General features: G+C 61.2%; 1 protein-coding gene across 1 annotated transcript in view; it reads left to right on the top strand.

Annotated features, from left to right (window-relative positions):
* BESB_004930 (uncharacterized protein) overlaps nucleotides 1–21,081 on the top strand; it is a gene marked incomplete at both ends in the record, with an annotated part of 35,648 nt that overhangs the window by 4,742 nt on the left and 9,825 nt on the right. Inside the window, 13 exons of the mRNA XM_029359248.1 lie at nucleotides 265–909; nucleotides 1,119–6,048; nucleotides 6,381–6,663; nucleotides 7,157–7,327; nucleotides 7,799–8,193; nucleotides 8,693–10,166; nucleotides 10,487–10,763; nucleotides 11,190–12,225; nucleotides 12,838–14,744; nucleotides 15,169–15,383; nucleotides 15,867–16,278; nucleotides 16,696–17,089; nucleotides 17,602–20,890. Coding sequence (XP_029222161.1) covers nucleotides 265–909; nucleotides 1,119–6,048; nucleotides 6,381–6,663; nucleotides 7,157–7,327; nucleotides 7,799–8,193; nucleotides 8,693–10,166; nucleotides 10,487–10,763; nucleotides 11,190–12,225; nucleotides 12,838–14,744; nucleotides 15,169–15,383; nucleotides 15,867–16,278; nucleotides 16,696–17,089; nucleotides 17,602–20,890 — 15,428 coding nt within the window. The remainder of the gene's footprint in view (nucleotides 1–264; nucleotides 910–1,118; nucleotides 6,049–6,380; nucleotides 6,664–7,156; nucleotides 7,328–7,798; nucleotides 8,194–8,692; nucleotides 10,167–10,486; nucleotides 10,764–11,189; nucleotides 12,226–12,837; nucleotides 14,745–15,168; nucleotides 15,384–15,866; nucleotides 16,279–16,695; nucleotides 17,090–17,601; nucleotides 20,891–21,081) is intronic.

The raw sequence follows: 21,081 nt of genomic DNA on the forward strand, positions 1-21,081 counted from the left end.
ACGCGATATCGTTGCCATGATCTGCAATCACTGTAGCTATGTGGTCGGCTCTTGGATCGTTTATACTGTCTATCCTAGATGCGCGATTTTAGTTGTGCAACGTGGAGGGACGTGGCGTTGCCAACTCGATGAACGCCCGAGAGACGCCGGGGGAGTTTACACGGACTTGAGTCGCTACGTGGGCGACTCGATGACATTCACATCCGCGACTGGGTCACGTCTGCGTGCGGACTGCAAATTTGCGCGCGGGTCGATTCTGTTCAGGTCCCTGCTAGTCGTTCGGTTCTGCGAAGGCGCGGGCTCTGCGTTTTCTTCGGCATCCTCGTTCTCTCTGCTAGCTCCGCTGTTCGATGAGCTGGGCGACACGTACCTCCGCACGCTAGACTCGCTCGTCTCTGTCGCGTCAGGACGTGGATCCGAAGCGGCGTCCTCGCTTTGTGGGCACTTTGTGGCTTCGACGCAGGCGCTGTCCAGCCTTCTCGCGCTCCATATTTACCCGTTTCTTCTCGGTAGTTCTTCGACTGGAAGGGAATGCGAACTCTCGCAGGTGGCGGCTGCGGCACCATGCGAAGCGCGCGACGAAGACAGGCCAAGCCATCCATGGCGAGACGCACGCAGAGCGCGCCTGTGCCGACCACGAGACGGGGGAATGGCTACGCCGCAGGAGGAAGGAGACAGCGGGCGTAGCCGCTCAAGGCCGTTTCCAGGCTCAGCGACTCGGTTCGAGCACGAAAGACGTAACTTCGGAAGCCAGCGGGAAGAGAAAAGTGGCGCGGCGATCTCACGTCTGAGCGAAGGTATCCACTTCGAGCCTGAAGCGGGAGCTGACGAGTACGACGGGTGGTCGTGGCGAATCGAGGTTGTCAGCAGCCAACTGCTAGTTCCGGCGTCGATCGTCTCCACTCTCAAGTAAGTCGGAGTGTCTACGGGCGGTGCAGAGCTCGTTTGACACGGCGCATGGCATGCGTAGGGGGTGCTTCACGGGGATGGCCCGCTCGGCTCAGGCAACGGAGAACGCCGTCCTCTTTCCAGCGCTATACATCAATGCGTGCACATCTGTGCACGTGTGCGCGACGACGCGTTCTGGCTGCGCGTGCGACTCTGCCGTTATGTTGCAGATCCGGGGACACGACGGCGGAGCTCCTCTGGGGGCGAGGCCTGGCGTTGGGTTCAGCGTCAGGCCCGCAGTCCACAGCATACCCTGGTCGACTTCTGCAGTCCTCCTTGTTGCATGCGCAGTCGGTGTTGGACTGCCTGATTCAGCTTCAGCGCCAGCTGTCCAGCGCAGCACCCGTGGAGTCGGCAGATTCCTCGTCTCTCACCTTCTCTCCGCTTTTTGTTTTTTCGTCGTTTGCGCGTCTCGTCCACTTGCTTCTCCTCCTGCTTCCCCCGGCGGAGACGCGCGAGGCTGTCGAACTTCTGCTGTCGCCCCCGTTTCTGCCATCGCGCGGCGCGCTTCTCGCCTTCCTGTCTTCGGCCGCTGCGCCTGGGAGACGCACGAAAGCGGTCCCGCCAGGCACTGGAGGCCTGGGAGCTCTGCTGCCTTCCGGAGGCCTTTTTTCAGCCTCGCTGTTTCCGCCCTCACCGTGGCTCTTCGAGCTGCTTTCGGTGGCGTTTCTGCGGCACGCTGACACGATTCCTACCGCCGTCATCGACACACTCCTCCGCTACCTGCTTCCGCACGTGATCACCGCGTCATCTGCGACGACCTTCGAAGGCGCGAGAGGAGACCGCGGACGGAAGGAGAGCAGAGACGGCGGAGATTCTGGACGTAGCCGAGCTGCCAACTGGGAAATCCGGCGGCCTCAGCCGCCGGAGCGTCGCGCAGCCTCAACCCGCCATCCCTTGATGACACTTTGGATGCCTTCTGTCTTCGCTAGACCGCTTTCCTCCTCGTCGTCTCGCGCATGCACCGCCTGGGGCTGCTTGTTTTCGCTTTCGCTGACTGCTCTATTTCCGCAGCTTCTTCGGAATATGGGTCTTGCAAAACACCTGCCGCACACTCTCCCTGGGGTTTCGGCAGGCGCCCCACCAAGTCACAATCTGCCGGAGACGACTGCCTGCCTGTCGTTCACTTTCCGCTCGCGTTCACCTTATCGTGGCATCGCTGAACCCTCTGGAGACTCGCAGCGTCTGGTGCACGGCCGCGCCAAGCCGTCATCGCAGAGTCGCTTCTGCGACCTCGTCTTCTTCAGGTCTTCTTGCCCTTCGGTGTCACCCCTTCTTCTGCCCTCGTCTCACATGCGCTACGAAGGGAGCCTGAGCGACGCTCGCGGCGCTGGCGCTGCGTGTTCCCTCTTGTTTGTAGCGTCGTCGTTGGTGTCGCAGCGTCACCGCACCGGCTCCATTTCCTGGCATTTGAGTGGCTCAGGGAGTCAGGGGTCGCATGCGGCGGAGTGCGAACTTGAGCAAGTGCTGAGTGGAGGCGTTAACGCCGATGACGTCTGCGTTCCTCTGGCTTCCTCTTGTAACAGTCTCGTCCCCACGCAGGCGTACGCTGCTTGCTTCCAAACTTCCGTCCCCCTCGTCTGTCAACTTCTCTCTGTTTCGGGACTGTGCAGAACCGCATCCTCGAGTGGCGCATGGGATTCGTCTGTCCTCGAGTCCTCCCCTCGTGCGTCCCACTTTCTCGCTTCAGCGCTTGACGCCAGCGGTGGCGTAGCAACGTCTCTGGCGGGCTCGGGGCGGTCGCTGTGGGAGTCAGAGTATAGGCTGCACGATGTCTCCTCTCTCCTTCGATTTTTGCCGCTCCCTCTCTCACCCGCGCCGCCTCTGCTGTCGATCACTCCTTCGTCCGCTATTTGCCTGGTCACAGCGTCGCCGTCGTCCCTCGGGCTTCTCCCATTTGAGCGCGAGAGAGGGAGCGTCCTCTCCCCGCGAGCCGCGACCGGCGCTGTCTCGGAGGCTGGCAGTGCGTACGCAGATCGAGCGAGAGCGACCGTCTGCTGCGGCGAGGTCTTCGGCGTGCCACTTGCAACGGAGACTGCATCGTTGAGTTCCGGTTTTTCTGAAAATTTGATCCACATCTTCTATCAGACCCACACTCAATGTACGCTTTCGTTTTTGTCTTTGTTTCGTGTCCGGCAATGTAGGCCGCCTGGCAGCTGTAGACGTTCCGCGCCTTGTGGGTCGCGAGGAGGCCCGTCGCTGACTGCGTCGTCTCTGTCAGGTGCTGCATCGCGCGGCTCTTTCGACGCCTCGCCGTCCGAGTGCACATGCTGTGCCTGCTCTTTCATCGACCCGTGGGCTTGCGTTGGCCTTCGTGCGGGAGTGAAAGTCTCTCTGGCGGTCGCCGCGGCGTCGCAGTTCCTGTGCTCACTCCGGATCGCTTCGCTCGTTCTGCCAGCAGAGCTGTGGGTTGCGGCTCTGCCCGGGGACCTCCGCACTGCATTCCCGGCCCTGCGGTTGCCTCGGCCGGCTCCTGCGCCTGCCAACGCTCTCCATACGAGATCCCGGCGGTCGGGTCGAACGCCGAAAAACTTTGAAGACAGCGACAGCTGTGTGGTCCCACAGTCGCGTTCGCGTGGCAGTAGCCTGCCACCGTGGTCTTCACCCGGCGAGGAGGCAAACGTCGACGCGACAGAAAGCGAGCACGAAGGCTGGCTGCCTCCCGGCGACAGCGCCAAGCTTGGAGGGGTCTGCAGAAGGCGAGGCGACCTTGCGAAAGCAGAGCCCGGACTGGGGGCGCGACCGTCGCGGGGCTGCAACTGGCGGCCACTGGCGCCGTGCTCTGCCGGCTGTGCGACATGGCTCGCTGTCGATGCCTGCCTCTGCCTTCTCACGCAGTCGTGCGATGCGCGGCGGCGCTCCACGTCTCGCGCTCGCTCGCCCAGGCCTCGTCCGACGGCCGCTTCTCTGGGTATCGGGGTGGCTGCCTCCTCAACACTTTGCTCACGCGCGGAGCCAGGCGTCCGGTGTGCGTCAGTTTCGCAACGCCAGCGGAGGGCCCTGAGTAGTGGTGGAGGCGTGTCGACGCACGCACGGCCCCTCCGACAGCCGCAAGATCTCTACAGCGACGATCCAGGATGGGATCCCGAGGGCGCACCTCGCCACGCGCGCAGACAGGCAAGCGCGCACGTCGACTCCTTTAACGGATTGGGAGAGTTTTCGAATGGCCTGAATGACGGGGTGGAGTGCCGAGACTCCTTCGCATCGCCTCAAGAGATTGCCCGAACTAATGAGACCTTGGAGCGCGTGGAGGCGGCTTGTCGAGGGCGCGGAAGGTCGGAGCTGTGTCAGCCACTTGAGCGAAGCGCGGGCGAAGGGCTTGCGGGGGAGGGAGACTCGAACGAGGAGGACGATGGCGCAGCAGAGGCCGGGAGCTTCGACCGAGACAGGCGCGGAGACTCACGCAGAGAACGGGGGCCGGGGGCCGCGTGTGCATCTCAGGTGGAGGTCTTGTGGAAGACGTGGACGGAGGTCTTCTCGCTCTTGCAACTACACGGCCTTCCATGCCCCACAGCGTGCTTCGGCTGCGACCTCGGCACGCTTTCTTCTGCCTTTAAAGTGTTTCGGAATTCCGATAGAGGCATTCGCCAGCAGCGGCAGAGCCATAGAATGCATCGAAATGGCAGATCTGTCGAAGGGATCGTTGCGAGGGGCGCAGACCCCTCGGATGCACAGCGGGGACGAACGAGTCGTGGACACCCTCGTGGAGCGGTAGGCCGTCGCAAGGACGGTGAAGCAGAGGCAGACGCAAACTCATGCTCGTTGTCCCCGTTTTTCCTCCATGTGCAACGGCCTGTCTGCGCGGCCGGCGTGACTTCAAACAAGTCAGATGACGCTCAGGGAGCGACTGAAGTGGCAGACGTCAAGGCGTCTGAACAAACTCCAAGCCAGCGGGAGGCGGCCGTCGCGACTTCGAAGGCTGGAGCCTTCGGACAATGTGCGGAGATACCGGCTGCTGATGGTGCGGCATACTGGCGCCTCTATACCTTGTCGACCAGCCCGCGCTTGCTCTGCCTGCACCTTCACCTCCTTCACACGCTGGTGGTCACCTCGCGCTGTGTAAAGGGTGGCGGACGCTTCAGCACCCTGACGCAGCACGCCTTCTTTCTAGGCAGCGCTCAAGGTTTGCTGCAGAGCCCCCGGACGGTTAGTGGACGTGACGGGGCGACGCGACCCGAGGAGACCGACCCAGAGAATTGGGATCAGCGTGCAACGACGGGGAACGGTTTCGAAGGAGTTTCTCGGGGTCGCGACGCAGACGCTCGGCCGTTTGTCTCGACTGGAGGAGGTAGGCAGAAGGCTGGAGAATCGCGTTTGTGGGGTTATGAGGTCCCCGGGGAGGGCGAAGGCGGAGGTCGGTTTGCCGGCGGGGGAGGCTACTCACTCTTCCCGTCTTGCTCTAGCATTTTGCGTCTTCTTCTGTCCTCCCTCTCTGCCTTCACCGTCGCCGGTCCATCTGCAAGAGGCGCGTTTTGCCCCTGCAGCGCGCTTCAGACATGCGAGCGCTGTGACGAGCCCCGCGGCGAGCAGCTGAGCTGTGCAGCGCTCTCTCAGCCGGAGCGTGGCGCCTTGGCGTTCATCTCCCTTAGACATCGACGTTTGTGGGCCGTGTGCGTGGAGTTCTTGGATGCCTTCGCCAATGAGGCACCTGCTCACGATAAACACTTCGTAGCTAGCGCCAGAGACCCGCCTTCGCGGCGCTCATCGACGGATTCCATTGCAGACGACGCGTCGCCGAGCCTCAGCACCCTCTGTGATCGCCCGCCTGCAGCGCGCCATTTCTGCGCAAAGCCACAAGCCGCAGCTATGACCCATGAGAGCGAGCGGGGCTTCGAGTCGGCGCATGCGCGTTATCCTTCATCGGGCAGCCCGTGGCGCCCGCTGGAGGTGGTTTGGGCGCAGGGAGGGGGGGCCGCGGTGTTCTACGATTTGTTTGAGAATCTTGCGCTACACAGTGAAGCCCTGTGCTCTGGCGAAGTTTCAGAATGTGGGGCGGAGGACGACCTCCAGGTCGAACATCGCTGCCAAAAACTGCTGCTTGTGCTGGAGGGCGTTGCGAGTCTGATTCGAGCTGAAACGCCGTTGGTTCTATTGCAGCCAGTAAGCCTACGAGACCAAGAAGGGATTGCGCGCGAGCGAAACTCTCCGGCAGGATGGTCAGACAGGCAGCAGCCACAACTGCGAGAAGGCCCTACCGAGATCGCTATCCAACGGGACGGGGCGGTGACGCCGGGAATGCCCAACACAGCGCGCAAAACGTAGTCTACAATGGCAGACGCTCATCCGGTGTCACGCGCCGCACGTTCTGCGGTTGTTGTCCCCCTTTTAGTTGGGTTTGGGCGTCTCTCTCTTGCTGCCCGTCTCAGTTCGACAAACGCAGCCTGCGGTTGACATGCGGATTCATTTTACCCTGTGTCTGGTCATTTCCGCAGGTGTTTTTGTCATGGCTTGTGTCGTGCCTGGCGCGGGTGGTCGCCGTTGGGTCCCCGTCTGCGGCGGCGAGCGTTGCCAGCATTCTCCTCTCTGTTTGCCAAGGTCTTCGGCGCATTGTTGAGGCTCTCCAGGACACCGAAACGCTAGAATCTACGGATGTCTCCTCAGAGTCGTCACCTTCTTCGACTTCGTGGCGGGATTCGTGTTCGCTACAAGCGACGCACACGCTGAACGGTGCTTTGTGCAGCGCATTCTTTATCCCGATCGATAGTGACGATGACGGTAAGGCACTCGAGAAGGACTGGCGGCACATACATACCTATGCAGTTGAAGCCGTACTGATGCTCAAATGGTAGGTGAGGCGAAGGAGTTGGGGTGCGGTCTCTTGTCAGCGTCATCCGTAGAAAGCCGAGGAGGTCCGTTGAGGTCCGGAAGCGACTCTTGAACACTTGCGACTATATGCCATACCTGGCAGATGTCGTTCGGCGTAGCCTCACTGCGCACCGAGCGACGATACATCTGAAGAGCAGCATCCACGCAAACGAAAGGCACCCGATCTATAGGGTATCTCTGCGATTAGTGCTCAGAGGCTTCACAGCCTAAGGTGAAGGGCTGCCCCCCCCCCCCCCCCCCCCCCCCCCCCCCCCGCCGCTTCCCAGCAGTCCGCAACGCGGGTTCTTCGTGTGTGCAGAAAGACTTGTTTTGCCTGTTGGTGCATCCTTCTCGCGCTGTGTCGCCGCCCGTCTGCGCGCGTTGTCCATGCCATGTGCAACAGCGATCGCGCACCGATTCGCGCCGCATCTCTGCCGCGTTGGGCGCTCCTCGCCAGTCGCGATGTTCTTGGAGAAAGTGCGGGAAGCCAAGAGCGTGCTGACCGGCGTTGTAGAAATCCTTTCTGACCGCCTCCCCGTTTTTGTGGAGGACGACCAAAGGCGAGATCCCGACGGTAGGTCGGCAGGCACCTGGCGTTTGTCAGGCTCACTGCGCTTGTAGGCGCGACTGTGGAGAAACTATAGAGCAGGCCATAAATGACTCATAGCACATATTTATCCCAAGCTGGGCGGCGTTGGGCTGGCGGTTGTCGTGGCGTCAACTAGCAGCCGCGCACCACGTGCGTACGTGTATATTTGGACCACCACATCTAGTTATGTGGCATGACGAGTGTGCTTCGACTTCACTAGGATACGCTGGGCTGTCTCGAGCTATTGTCTCACACCTCGGTATGCGTGTTACACTGTCGCGTTTCCCGCCACGTACTGGCGCTTACTGTGCGCGGCTCACATGTCCTCAGTCGGGCTGCGGGTTGTCCATTCTATGCGGCCGGCAAGCTGCCGCCTTGGGACAGCCCCTTGGGCTCAACGTTTGGAGGAGAGCTTGTGCCCAGACGTGTGACAGAGGTGCTGTCTTTATGGAGCAGGTCTGAGTTACTTAGGGCAGTTGGTGGCGGAGCTCCTGGCGCTGGGCCGCCGTGAGCAGGCCGCAGTGGGGAAAGACGTCGTGGATGTGCTCGCGGCTCTCGTCGTCGACCGCAATGCCCCTCTGCTTCTCTGGAGGGATTCCGAAGACGACGAGCTGCAGCCGACTGAGTCCTCGGGCGCGACAGCTGACCAACAAGCACGAATGGCGCATGCAGAGGGAGGCGACAAAGCCGAGGAAGGAGCCGCGAGGACGTACAAGTCGAAAGTGTGGATGCTGTCAACAGAAGTTCAACGCGCGAGCGAAATGCAGGCAGGGACACAAGCTCTCCACGACGACGACCAGAAGCTGCTGCGTGAGAACCAGGAGTCTGCAGACGACTCCATGCTCGCTGAGGTACGAAACCCGTAGACATGCGTCCGGCTCGTGCAGTCTCGTGAGCCGTTCTTTGCAGACCTCACTTGCCGCGGAAGTTGGTGAGCCTGGCGATTGCAGTTAACCGTGGAGACAGCGTTGCTAGCTCGCAATTAATTCCGTCACCGTGTTGCTTCGCGATGCGTCACCCGACGGTAGAAAGCGAACGCGTGGCGTTGAGTGTCTGACGACACGCATTCCGGCGCTCGGTTCGCAGGAAGTCGCGCCGGCACGGCTGCGCCGTGTCGCAGGAGGCAGGTCGCTTCCGCACATGGCCAGGCTGTTGTTTGGCCGTCTAATCGTTTTCCCAGTTCCCTCTCCCGCCGTATGCGCGCTGGCGGCGCCGACTCTAGCGTAGTGCTGCATACGGGAATGTGACTGGCGTCGCCCACCAACTCGCAATTTTGCTGTGCGTTTGATTCACAGAGCGCAGTCGTGGATCTCTCCCTTTTGTTTCTTTTCGATGTCTCCGTTGCCGCAGCTGGCGCTTCGTCTAGCACCCTCGACGGTCGGTGTGTTGCTGGAGGCCTTTGAGGCGAGTGAAGTATCGTCTGACTTGTTCAAACCCGTATATCGGCTCCTCGTGTCCCACGTCCGCCGTTGGGGGGCATACACGCGGCGTCATCTGCTTCCGGAACTTGGCCGTGCCTCGGACTCCTCGTGGCGAGCGTGCGCTGCCGCTGACCACGCGCCACGCGCGTCGCCGCCTCTTCTGTCCTCGGCGCTGGCGCAGTCAGCGTCCTCCTGTCCTTTCCTCGCTTCGTCAGGGGACGGCGGGGGGCCACCGCAAAGCCTGCGTTCGATTCCGTTCCTCGCACGTCACCTCCGGCTGCAGCACCAGTTGGTCGCGCAAAGTCACACCTGCAAGGAGTGGCGCGTCGGCTATTTGCCGACCCGTGACCTCGTTGCACTGCTCGCACTCTCTGCTGCATGCGTTGCCGTTCCTTCGCTGACGGCGGACGTTCTCTGGGTGCTGCTCCAAGGCGTGGCCCCACGCCGCGACAGCCTGCTCCACGGTTCGTTCTGCGGGTTTCCGTCTCGCGGCTCTCGAGCCAGCCTTGAGGCACGCCATCGGTCCTCCGCGCCACCGGTTTCAGCGTCGCCCGCTGGCGGGTCGTCTCAGTGTGGCGACGACCTACAGGGGCATGAGCAGGGGGACACCGTGCCCTGCCCGACAGAGGGCGAGCGATACGACGGCGAAGCGGCAGGCGAACGGAAGGAGCCCGGAAGATACATTGTCGCTCGCCCGCACCACGACGCTCGCGAACTCAGAAGCTCTAGTCTTCAGGCCGTTGAGGAATCGCTGCTGCGTCTTTCGTCACCGTTAACGCATGCGATTCTCTACGCCCTGTCGGTCATCGCGCATCGGCAGAAGCGTTCGTCCTCTCGCGAGATGTGTCTCGACTACGTACCCTACTTCCTAATTCAGTGGGTCTCTCTGGCGGTGAAGCAAGACGCAGAAAGACGAGCGGCTGCACACGACATGGAGCCTTACCCGGCGGCGAGCAGGCTCGCGCCGGCCTCCGGAGCCGGAACGGGCAAGCGAGGCCCACGAGCAGGCGTGGAGTCGGAGCCCTTCTTCGACGCGGAGGATGATGGCGAATGGCTGCCACTCACGTCTCGAGGAGACACGGGCGAGGCAGACGAATGCATCGATATTGGAAATGGGAGGTGGCGAACCGCCTTCTGGCCCTGGAGCTCGCTCGCCTCACTCACGTCGTCGTCGTGCTCCACCGGAGCTTCTCCGAGGGAGGCCAGCGAGGGCCGAGACGCATACGCATCCCGCGTTGCACTGCTTGAATCCGGAGTAGGAGGTACCTGCATGCGTTTAGGCATGGCGCATATGAAAGTCGAGGCGACAGACAAAGGCCACACAGGTTCCACGTTGGCGGGCAGAACGCTGTCGACCTCTGCGCGGCGTTTCCTGCGCTCACACGCGGAGCTGCTTCTCGGAGGTGAGGGACTGACTGGCTGGAGGGGGGGGGGGCAGACTCGGGGAACTCCAGTGCTCTGTGGCTCGTAAACGAACCCGACGAAACAAAGGCCACTACGGCTGAGACGCAGAAGCAAATCCAGACCATGTCGTTTCTCAGGCTGCCGTGTCTTTCCTTCAGCTAATTCGTGGTGTGTGCACGTGGGCTCGACGAGGCCTCTACATACTTGCCAGAGCCCGCTGGCTGTCGGATCCATCTCCGTACGTGCTATACATGCGGCTGAATATCTGTGTGGTACTGGTCTGCGCGCCTGTTGTTGCCTTTGGTGGTTCCTCTCTCAGCGTGCTTCGTGTGCGGCATGGACCCCGGGGAGGCCGCTGATTTTGTTCAAAGCGTCGCGGGCTTCTCCTCGGACGAGCGCCGCCGCTTCTTGCGAGCACGCGGTTCGCTCCTTCGCGCCGGATCTCTGCTGGTTCGGGGCCTAAGGGCCTCGTCGCTTTCAGCTCAAATCTCCTCGTCGTCCGTGTCAGCGGCTTCTCCAACGTCTTCTAGGTCGCCAGACATTGCCACTCTGCACCGCTGCGCATCCGACGGCTATCTCTTGCCTTCCGTAGCCAGGTGAGTCAGCGCCTGACTCACACAGTAAAATTGCTTTACTAATTTCGAATCATAACACAAACTAGTTTCATTGGACTCATTTATTAATAGACTAGGGGCGAAGGAGAATACAGAACATGTGGACTGACGCACAGGAGCCACCAAAGCAGGCGGCGGCCTAGAGGGGTGGTTTGTGCAGCTGTCGGAAGCTTAAGAGAGCATGTGTATCGGTAGGGCAGTCTTTTTCTTGGCTGTTTCATTATCTCGACTGGAGTTCGTTCTCCATCTACATCTCCCGTTGTGACTATCTCTTTGCCTATGTGCATCGTCTTTGGGTGCCGTGTGGATATTTTAGGAGATGCGTAAAGAGATGCGTAAAGCACTGTTACTAACCGTATGCGTATAAACGTTGTTTGTGGGCTGTGCGTCTCTTTGCTTGTTTGCCAGGATCATTCTTACCTTTGCTGATATCGCTGCGTCTTCGCCACTTTCGTTTTTCACTGTCTGCGAGTCCCTGGCTGAGGCCAGTGCTGGACAGTTCGCCCGCTACACCTCGCGCAGCGGTGGCGCCGTCGTGAGTGCAGGCAGTCGCTCCGGCGCCTCAAGAAACTCCTTTCCCGCGCTCAGCGTCTTACAGGGCACTCAAGGCAGGACTACTGACTCACGCAACGAAACAATCGATGCCGAATGCGCATCTGGCGCTCGTGCTTCCGACGTTCCCGCTGAAGCCTTCGAGCGGCATTTCGTCGTGCTCATGCTGTCTCTTGAGCACCTCCTGCGTCCCCACACGGTCGGTTCAGAGGCGCGCCTGGGGAGGTCTGCTGCCGCAGATTCCTCGGTCCCTCGGGCATCGTGTCGTTCTCCTTCATCTCCTTTTTGGGCGGTTTCAGCCACTGGCTCGCTGGTTGGTTCCCTGTTTTCTTCTTCTTTCTCGAGCACCCAAGCTCCCGCAACGTCGGAGGGAAACGGAGTTACAGAAGCCGCCGGGCGCACAAGCAGATTGGCTTCATTCATGTCACTGGAACGGCTTCAGACACGTTTTCGCCTTGTGCTGGAGGTGTCCGCAGCTGTTCTGCCGTGTGCAGTCTCATCGGCGTCTCGCTTGCATGCGTTCCTCTGCCTCATGTTTCGCCTGTTGTCGCCTCTGCTCTGCTCAAGCGCTGCTCCAAGTTGGAAGCGTAACATCGCCTCTTCTAGCCCCTCAGCCTCTTCTGATTCCTTCGTGTCCGTAACTGCCGCGTCGCCATCGTCGTGTGCAGCCGTTACCGCATCGGCACGCGACGTCCGCTCTACTCCTCCAGCTTATCTCCTCACTCGCGCAGTTCTAGATTCGCGAGACGCGAGAGGAGGAGGCGAGCTCGCGTGGCGCCGTCCGCGGTGGGCGCTTCAAGCGGAGGAAGACGAGAATCGGAAATTTGTTCAACTGCTGCTCACAACGACCCTGACTGTCATCGCGGCCGCTCCATCAGAGACGCTTCGAAAGGTAAACCAGCTGCTGGCCACGCAGAGGGCCCGCCTCAAACCTGTGTGGCTGGCGCTTGATTTCTGGCTCTGTTGGCTTTCCGAAACGTGGACTAAACAGCCGTTCTGTCGTAGGTTCCGTTGTCGGAATCACGGCGACAAACGCGGTTTCAGTCCGCACCATCGACGCCACTAGGTCGAACCTCCCGTCGAAAAGTAGGTACTGTGACGGTTACAGCTTCGTTGTCAGCCGTCAACAGTCCGGACGTGGCTGATAGGGCCTTGTGGTTCAGGTGTAAAATGCATCTCGCCTTCTTGCCGCCAGGCAGTCGCAGCTCCACTGCTCGTCTCTCGTAAAGTTCTGCACCAGGTGCGCGGCTGGAAAGGGCCTGTTTTCTTCGTGCTCAGTTCTCTAGTGCGCTGGAGCTGCTGCCCCTCTGGTGGGCTGATCTGCCTCCGTTGGATTTTCCTCACCTGCCCTGTCTCTCCCCTGCTCTACGCTGCATGACTGTCCGTCTTCCGTGTGCCGAGACTCGGTGCCTAACATCCGCTCCCAAACGCCGAACCAGAGGCATGCGTCTGCGTGTGTGGGCATCGCCTCTCTTTCATGGTCTCTCGGCTGCTTCCTTAACAGGCGCTCTGCCTTACCGCCGGCCGCTTGGCAACTGCAACCCCTTGTTCAGCAACCGGCGCTTCCCGAGCCCTTCGAGGAACATTGTCATCGCCTCTCCTCGACATCCTCGCGGACGCACTCGTGGAGAAATACGCAGATCCCGCAGCGCTTCTCGCGTCGCTGAGTTCGGCTCAGACGCGTTTGCCTCCAGGCGGCTCGGTGTCGATTGCTGCTGCATCTCCCTCGTCTGCGTCGGCGCCCCCCTGTGGCATTAAACTCGCGGAGACTCGAAGGGATGGCATCATGAGTCCGAGGTCTGACCAACAGAATAAAGTGGCGCATCTCAACCCTTCTGGCGATGGACCGCGTGGTGCCAGCGCTCGCAGGCAGCAATGCGAGGCCGGAGAGGAACAGGCGGCGAGTTCGCTGCTTTCTTCGTGCCCCGTGTTCATCCTTCTTTCGGCTCTCCTTGTTCGTGTGAGTGGCGGGCGTGGCGCGTTCTGCGACGCCAGTGTCTCCGCCGATATTGTGCGGCGCGCGTTTACGCCGTCCGCCTCTTCCCTACGTGAGAGTGAAGCCCGCCATCAGTCCGCCGCGGCCGCAGGGAATGGCGAGAGGAAGTTGAACACCGGAGGGCTGGGTAGAGCGGAGACGACGGCTGCGCTCGTGGTAGAGCAGCTTGGGTTGCCAATCGCGTCCCTCTTTTCACTTCGTGTGCTCCTTCGCAAAGGCGCCCGACGCGCGCTCGACCTCCTGGCGAGCGTGGTGGCCTCCGCGTTGACGGGTGGCTGCAAGGGAGCGCAGACGTTGTCGGCGGCTCCCAGGACTGCGTCGCCGATAGCTGCCCGGCTGACGAGGATCGCGTGCCTTCTGCCGTTCGCTTCCCTCGCTGACTGGCTCGACACGTGCACAGTTGAAGGCCTGTTTCTTCCTCTTCTGGGCTGTGCCTCCTCTCCGTTCCCAGCTTCGCATTTGGGCGCGCAGGGAAAACGCGCTGGAGTCTCGGACGAAAGCCGAGCAGCACCAAAGACTTCCAACGCGCCCACGCGCTGCCAACGCCGAACTTCAGATGGCCCTGTAAGCTTCCCAAGAGAGACCGGCGGCGAACTGGGTCGCCCCGTTGGCGACGCAGAGACGGAGGCAGGCGCGGGAGCCTGCATCTCACGCGAACAGACAGAAGAGTTGGTAGAGCGGTACCTCGCTCTGCAGGCCCCGCACCCGGACTTGGACTTTGGATGGGCCTGTGAACCGAAAGATGCCGAAGAGTGCGGAGACGAGGAGAAATTAGAGCAGAAGCCGAGACGTTCGGAGTCTCTGTTGGTGGCCGCGGTTGAGAGGAATATCGAAGCAGCCGGCGCCAAGGCCTCCGCAGATGAATTCCTGCACGCGCGGGCTTTCCCGCCTTTCCTGGCTGACGCACGCGAGGACGCGCGAGCGTGTTCATCCCTCGCTGCAGCGGCAGACGAACTGGTTTCTGTTTTCCTCCTCTCCGAGGCGACGACGGCGAAGCGTCTGCTACTGGGGCTGGCCTCCCTCCACCTGGGCCGCACGCGCATGCCGACGCAAAAAAATACGCAGGCGATCGGAGCTCTCCCAGAGCCAAACGCTCCCGCAGACGCGCCGTCTCAGGGGCATCCTTGTGCCAGCCAGTATTCAGCGCCCATGGGGGACGCCCCCTCTGGCGCCGCCCGGCCTACCCGTCCCGCCTTTGCAGGCCCAAACCCACCGTTCCAGCGGCTGTGCAAAAACGAGCACGAAGAAGGCGATGCCGAACGAGCCAAGCATTTGAGCCCGAATTCTGTAAAGGCCCACCTTCTTCTCTACGTCTGTGGAGAGCGCCGACTCAATCACGCGTGGCGGCGCCTCGCGTCGCTGTTGCTGCTCAATCTTCCGCCGACAAACCTGACCAATCTACGGGATACGCTGCCGTAAGACAACGTGTGTTGGACATCTCGGAGTGCGAGCGAACAACGTCTCCCTGTCGGCGAGATCGTGTCCTCTAGGTGTTCCCCTCCATTTTCGTGTCTCTGTCCTTGCATCTATCTACAGATTTCGCTCGGTGAATGACTCACCCGTTCCCCGGCGTCCGTGCAGCAGTCTGATCCCCGTCGTCTCCCCTCGTCGTCTTCGGCTGCCTTTCGGGGTCTCTGCATCTCGAGTGCTTTGCGCCGGTGCCCCTAGGTTGTCTCAAACCGCCGATCGCTTCATCGTTTGCCTCCTGTGTGTGAAGGCGGCGGCTGGTCTCAAGACATTCACGTCTCCCGCTATCGTAACCTTTGCGTGGCCTTCTTTCCAGCTGCGTCAGTGCCTGGCGCGCCGCCCCCCCTCGGCGGCTGTGTGTATGTTGTGTAGGGCTCAGGACAGCCGCTACGAGCGATGCTTGACAGGCGCCGCGGCGTCGCACAGGCTGCTGGTCCTCCTGCTCTCGGTTTTCGATCCGTTCGCGGAGGGCCAACGAGCGAGGAAGGAGACTCGCAGTCAAACGCGGCGAGTGTTCGAGGGCACTCAGCCGGAACCCAGGGAGGGGAAAGAAAGACAGCATGTTCAGCCAGTGCTGATGCTCACCGGTACGCAGCCTCCTGAGTGTGCAACGTAGGCGTCCGCTGTTCCATTTTGAGGGTGTCTAGCTCCTGAAACAGCATCCGTAGGTACGGCGCGAGCGTTGGTGCACACGCCGGCGTACGCGGCTCAGTCGAGCTGCGCAGCAACAACATGTGTATAGCTATCTATCTGTTTGTATGCTCGTGCGCGGGCGGGTCCTGCGTTTACGTTTGTGGATGACCAGCAGCGACAGAGACGGGCGACGTTGTTTTTGAGGAATGCCAAGCCGCAGAAAGGATCACGAGGGGTTCTGTCTGCCGGGTGCCTGAGGGGCGCGCCCCCCGCACACTAGTCACAGGGCGCACGCCTGTGGCTTTGTCCGCAACGGCTGAGCGATGCGGCACGTGTTCGAAGCCTCACGTTGCAGTCTCTAGACGCCTGCGTGTACCAGGTGCCGTCTCTAACGTGTTTCGAGTTCCGCACGTCTGCGCGTTTGTTTTTGCCTTCAGTTCTCGGTCTTGTCGGCGCTTGCGCGACTCTCTGCGACCCCGAGGCGGTGCACGCATTGCGCCTTATGGCTCTGATTGCGCTCCAGAACCTTAGCGGCTCTGCGGCACAGCGTCGCGAGCGTTTGTCGTCTAGGGTCCAGAGCTTGCGCCCGCCTGGAGGTGCGCCGCCGCTGGAGCGGCACGGAGGCGGCCGGCGGGCAGGAGTGAGCTCCGACGGCTACGAGGCAAGCGATGGAGAAGGCACTGACCGGGAGGAGGCAGAGGAGGCGGAGGAGGCGGAAGGCGACGGAGAGGTCGAGGACGTCGACCGGTTGCGCACCCTGCTGGCTGGCGCCTCGCCGTTTATGGCCCTCCTCTCAGGCACGGCGGGAGACATCTACAGAGAGCGCGACTCCTGCTCGCTCTTGAATCTGTACGTCGGGAGTCGTGAGTGATTGTCAAAGTTCAGGTACAGTGTCGCGCGTCGCCTCGAGCGGCGGGAGACTGTGCGCTACCCCTGCCACGCGCTCCGTGCATGGCTGCGGCGAGCTTCTGCGTGTACTCGAGCCTCTCGGGTGCTGGACGCTGAACGCGTTTGGCTTTTTCGCCGTTGGGTACTCTCGGGACGTCTCGTAGTGCCTTGTCCTTCGTTGCACGAGCTGCTCAAATGTCCGCGGCACGGGACAGGATGCAGCAGCTGTTCAATCTGGCGCAGAGCTGTTGCGTGTCATTCAAGCGCTGCGGCGTCCCGGACAGAGTTTGCTCTCTGTCGCGGTTCCGGCTCGTTCTTTCGTGACTACGTCATCGATGCTTTCTACTCTGGCTGCTGCGCGGTGCTTCTGTCCTGCAGTGCCTGTGCGCGGATTGCGGTTAGTATCGGCGCCATCCCGCCGCAGTGGAGTTCATCTCCGGCGTCGCAGCCACCGCCCGTCTCGCCCTCGCGCTTCTTCCGCCAAACGGCAGGCACGTGGAGACCGGCTGCGCCGTCTGGCGTGGCGTGGACTCCCCCGGGCCCCGCGGCCGCTGGCTGTTCGTCGTCAGGGTGTGCACAGACAGGCGAGTCCGGGCATGTTCCTTGGGCCATGCGCGTTGCTGCCGCTCTCCTCCTGTTTCTCGACAAAGTCGCGAAGGGCGAAATCGAAGGCACAGACCTCGAGGAAACATGTGACGACGAAACGGAAGGAGCGGAGGCGACGAAGTCATCGTTGTCAGCTGGGGTCGAAAGGCCGGAGGAAGCAAGCGAAGTACGGGACGTGGAGCCAGTCGCATGGGCGAGGCCGCAAGCCCCCGAGGGCGCCGCGGCAACCCGCAGCTGCGAGGTTTTGGCACCACACAAATATATTCATATATATGCTTCTGAATGTGGTACATGTGGATGGAAATCGGCACCCGGATACGGGACACATATGATGGGTAGACATCTGCCAGTAACTCTACGCTGCCTACGCTGAGCCACGCCTTCCACATCTGCTTCCAAGCACGGTTGAGACCTAGACGGGCATTTGACGTGCTGGAACACGTGTATGGACGTCGGCGCTGGCGCTATTGCGCCTCGATTCAGACACGGGTGCTGCGCATACATACGCACGTTCGCCTTCGCCGACATTTTCCATACGTGGGGAGACAAGGATATTAGCTGCCTGCACATCCAAAGCATACGTTCATGTGAGAGGGTGCCCAGTTGTATCGCCATGTCCACTCGTGGAGAATGTGCAGCTTTCCTGTTTGGCGTGTGTGTGTATATCTCCCTTTTCAGCGCAGCGTTCACTATCCCCCGTCGCCGCCGCCCAACTTCGTCCAGGTTCCGCCCGCGGAGTCCCGCCGCACTCTTTTCGGCTGTTGGGCGCCTTTTGCTTTTGTTTGCCCTACATTCGCTGAGCATGCACTTCCCCTGCTGTTTCTGTGCATGCTCCAGACCACATCTGACGCGTGCCGTCACCTCGCAGCCGCACTAAATCGCTGTATCTTTCAACCTCTGTCGAGCCGTGTCCCCCTCCTGTCCCAGTCGTTTTCGGCGTCCGATATGGAGCTGTCGAAGCACTTATTTGGCCCCTCTGTTGTTGGTTCTTCTGCGCCTTCAAATTCCAAAGACACCGTGGACAACAGGGGGGTGTCTTCATGTTGGTCTTGTGATGTGCCGTCTTCCACAGTGTCGCCTAGCGGCGAGGCTTTTGCCGCAGCGGCGCTCTGCGTGAAGGCCCTGCAGTTTGTTCGCGTCTACGTTTCACGCTTGGCTGGCGGTGCCGCCCCCGGTGTTCTGCGTTCGCGACTCAAAAGGCGAGGCGACGCCCGAGGCGCGAAATCGCGGAAAACACCGGAAGGAGATAGCGGCGAACGCAAGACTCTGGTCGAGCCTGTGGGGCTGGCGCCATGTCGAGCGACAGCACGAGGAACTGGGGAGCGACCTGTGTCGACAAAGGAGCATGCAAAGGAGGCCGGCGCCCATGGCAAAGCTACGGGGGTTGATGAGCGGCAAGTCGAGGCAACTCGAGGGACAACTGGAGACGCCGGCTGCACCGTGAGTGATGCTGCTGCGGCATCAAGGCAAGCAGTGCCTCCGGTGGTTGACCTTTCGAAACTGACTTCGGGTGGATGTTTGCAGCGGCGCCGGGCGTCGAGAGGGAGAGCTGAAGACGCTGGAAGAAAAGAAGAGAGGATCGCAGAGGGGCCCGTCGAGCAACGAGGTAGCGGAAAGCCATCGGCACCGTCAACAGCGAAGGGACGGAATCCGCGAGACTTCTTTAGGCGAACTGGAGATCCGACGGAATCTGATGCGGCTGACCCGGCCTCGCACGCGCCCCCGCAAGAGGCGGAAGCCTGCCGCACAGTTTTGGACGGCGGGCGCAGCCCGCCTGACGCTTCGCAAGCTCATGCACACGCTCCGACGTCATCTGCGGCTTCGTTGTCTCGCTCCTCGGCGGGCTGCAGGCTGCTTCGAGAGGGACTAGGCGGTGACATGCTGGAAAACTTCTTGCATCTGTGGGCTGCCCTCGACCTGCAAGCGATTGCCTTCGTGGCACTTCGCCTCGGCTGCCCGACCGACGCACTCTTCTTTGCGGAGCAAGAAATTGAGCGAGTGTGCCCAGACGCTGGCCTCGAAGAGGGTCTCTCGAGAATCTCGCAGCAGTTTCAGCGATGCCAGTGGGACCGCATGCCTCAGATTCACGCCGCGCAGGCACTCAGGGAGATGCTGCTTTCGTCGTCGAGCGAGCGGCGAAACAGAGAGGCTGTGGACGGTGGACAGGGGAGTCGCGCAGACGTCCCAGCTTCCGACACGGCCCCCGACGGGGACAAAGGCGGTCACGGAGCGGAGCGAGGGAACGCCGTCGGAGGAAGCCGCGTGCCAGCAAGACTGCGGGGGGGGGCTGAAATCGCCGACACTAGGAATGAGCAACCCAAGACTCGAACCCTGGGGGACCGAGCGCTTACTGTCAATCCTCCTGGCACTGCCGAGATCACAGAGGAACGCATGCGGCGCTTTCACCTCTCTTTGCAGCGTCTGCGGGAGCTCTCTGTTCGCCCAGCGAATGCTTCTGCGCTCCTGACGCCCGTGAGCCCGCCTCCGCTCTTCCTTCTCGTTTCTCAGGCTCTGATTGACGCAGACGAGGAGGACCTCTCTGCTGTCACAGACTGTCTCTCAGCGTGGCACACGTCGAACTTTTTGATTCAGCGCATGCAGGCGGAACACGACTGGCTCGCGACACTAACGCTGCAGCAGGAGCAGTTGCAGCACCTCGAGGCGAGCCGAGTCCGACTCCTGGCGCAGCAGAAAAGGTCTTTGTCTGCCGTCGAGCGTTTCAGTACCGGGACTACATCGGGACCACGATCGAGGCATATCACTGGGGTCCGCGATTTTGACACGGCCAGCTACGCCGCGTGCAGATCGGCCTTTATCACGGAAGGCGACACGTGCCTTCAAGCTCGTCTCCAGGACATTGAGCAACTGCTCTACTCCGTAAAAAGTCAGATGGCTAGCACGCTTGGGCGCATCGGGTTGCATTCGCTTCGAGCAAGCGTGCTGGAGTCTCTCCAACAGCCGCTGCATGTCTCATCACTCGCCTATTCAGCGCCTTCTGAGTATTCGTCTTTCCCGGACTATGCGGCTTCTAGAAGTTCTTTCCACACGCCGGGGGAGTGTCGCGTGGCGTGGAAACTAGCTGCCGGCGCAGGGCGAACCAGGCTCGATTCGCCGCTGAGCCCGGAGCCCGCGCGCGGCAGCTCAGCCGGTGGCGGTTGGGATGGCCTCGACCCAAGTTCGGCATCGTGGCTTGAGAGGAAGTTCGAGTGTCTGTGGCGTCTGCATCGGTGGGATGCCGATGCCGCAACACCGGACGACTCCTGCCGTTTGCCAGACGCATGCATAAACGCGCCGAATCTCGAAGGCGTATGGGCCTCGTCGCTGTTCGCAGAGCCCCAAGGCATGGCATTGACTAGCGCCCACTCGAAGTCGTGCATGGGCCAGCAAAGCGCCCATCTTGGACTTTTCAACGGCTGCATATATTCGACGCTTTCGCTCGTGCATGCAGCGGCCGCCTGTCAGCCGTCCGCGTTGATTCCTGGCTGGCCTTCACACGCTCTCGCATCTTCCTCTCGGCCGCCTATTCCGGCCGTTCTCGATGCGCCTGCTGCTGCAAGTCTCCGCGACGTCCCTTGTCTCTCTCCCCGTGGCGGGGGACGTCAACGTGCTGATGAGAGCAGGGGACGAAGCGACAGAACAACAGTATGGTGCGCGGGAGGACTTGTTGAAGATCCCGAGGTGCAACCAAATTTGGGCTTGCAGAACATGATGACGCGTTTGCGAGCTGTGCAGATCTCTCGCCACGCCCTTACCCTTGCTCTCCAGCGGCTAGAAGGCGCGCTGAATTCTGCTGACGCGCGACTGTCGCTGCGGGAAACGCCAACCGAGACTCGAGGCCAAAGTCTCTCGCGGCGGCTCGTTGGGGCGTACATCGAGCTTGCTATGGCGCAGGCGTTGCAGCAAGCTGCGGACCTCAGCCTGCGGCAGGCGCTTACAGACCCTCTGCAACAAAGCTGTTCGGACGAGTGTAAGTGTGACGAATTGCACGGTGCTGCTCCAGGGACCCCATACCGACCGAGGTATACGTATTCATGAATAGTCCTTGATATCGGTATCGATATAACGCAGGACAGAGTCGCATCCATGACACTCCAGCGTTCCCTATAATATGACTGGGGTTTAGGGTATTTGCGTATTACATACCCATGTGTAGCTGCT

This window comes from Besnoitia besnoiti, chromosome I (assembly GCF_002563875.1).
Source record: "Besnoitia besnoiti strain Bb-Ger1 chromosome I, whole genome shotgun sequence".
NCBI classification, from domain to species: domain Eukaryota; phylum Apicomplexa; class Conoidasida; order Eucoccidiorida; family Sarcocystidae; genus Besnoitia; species Besnoitia besnoiti.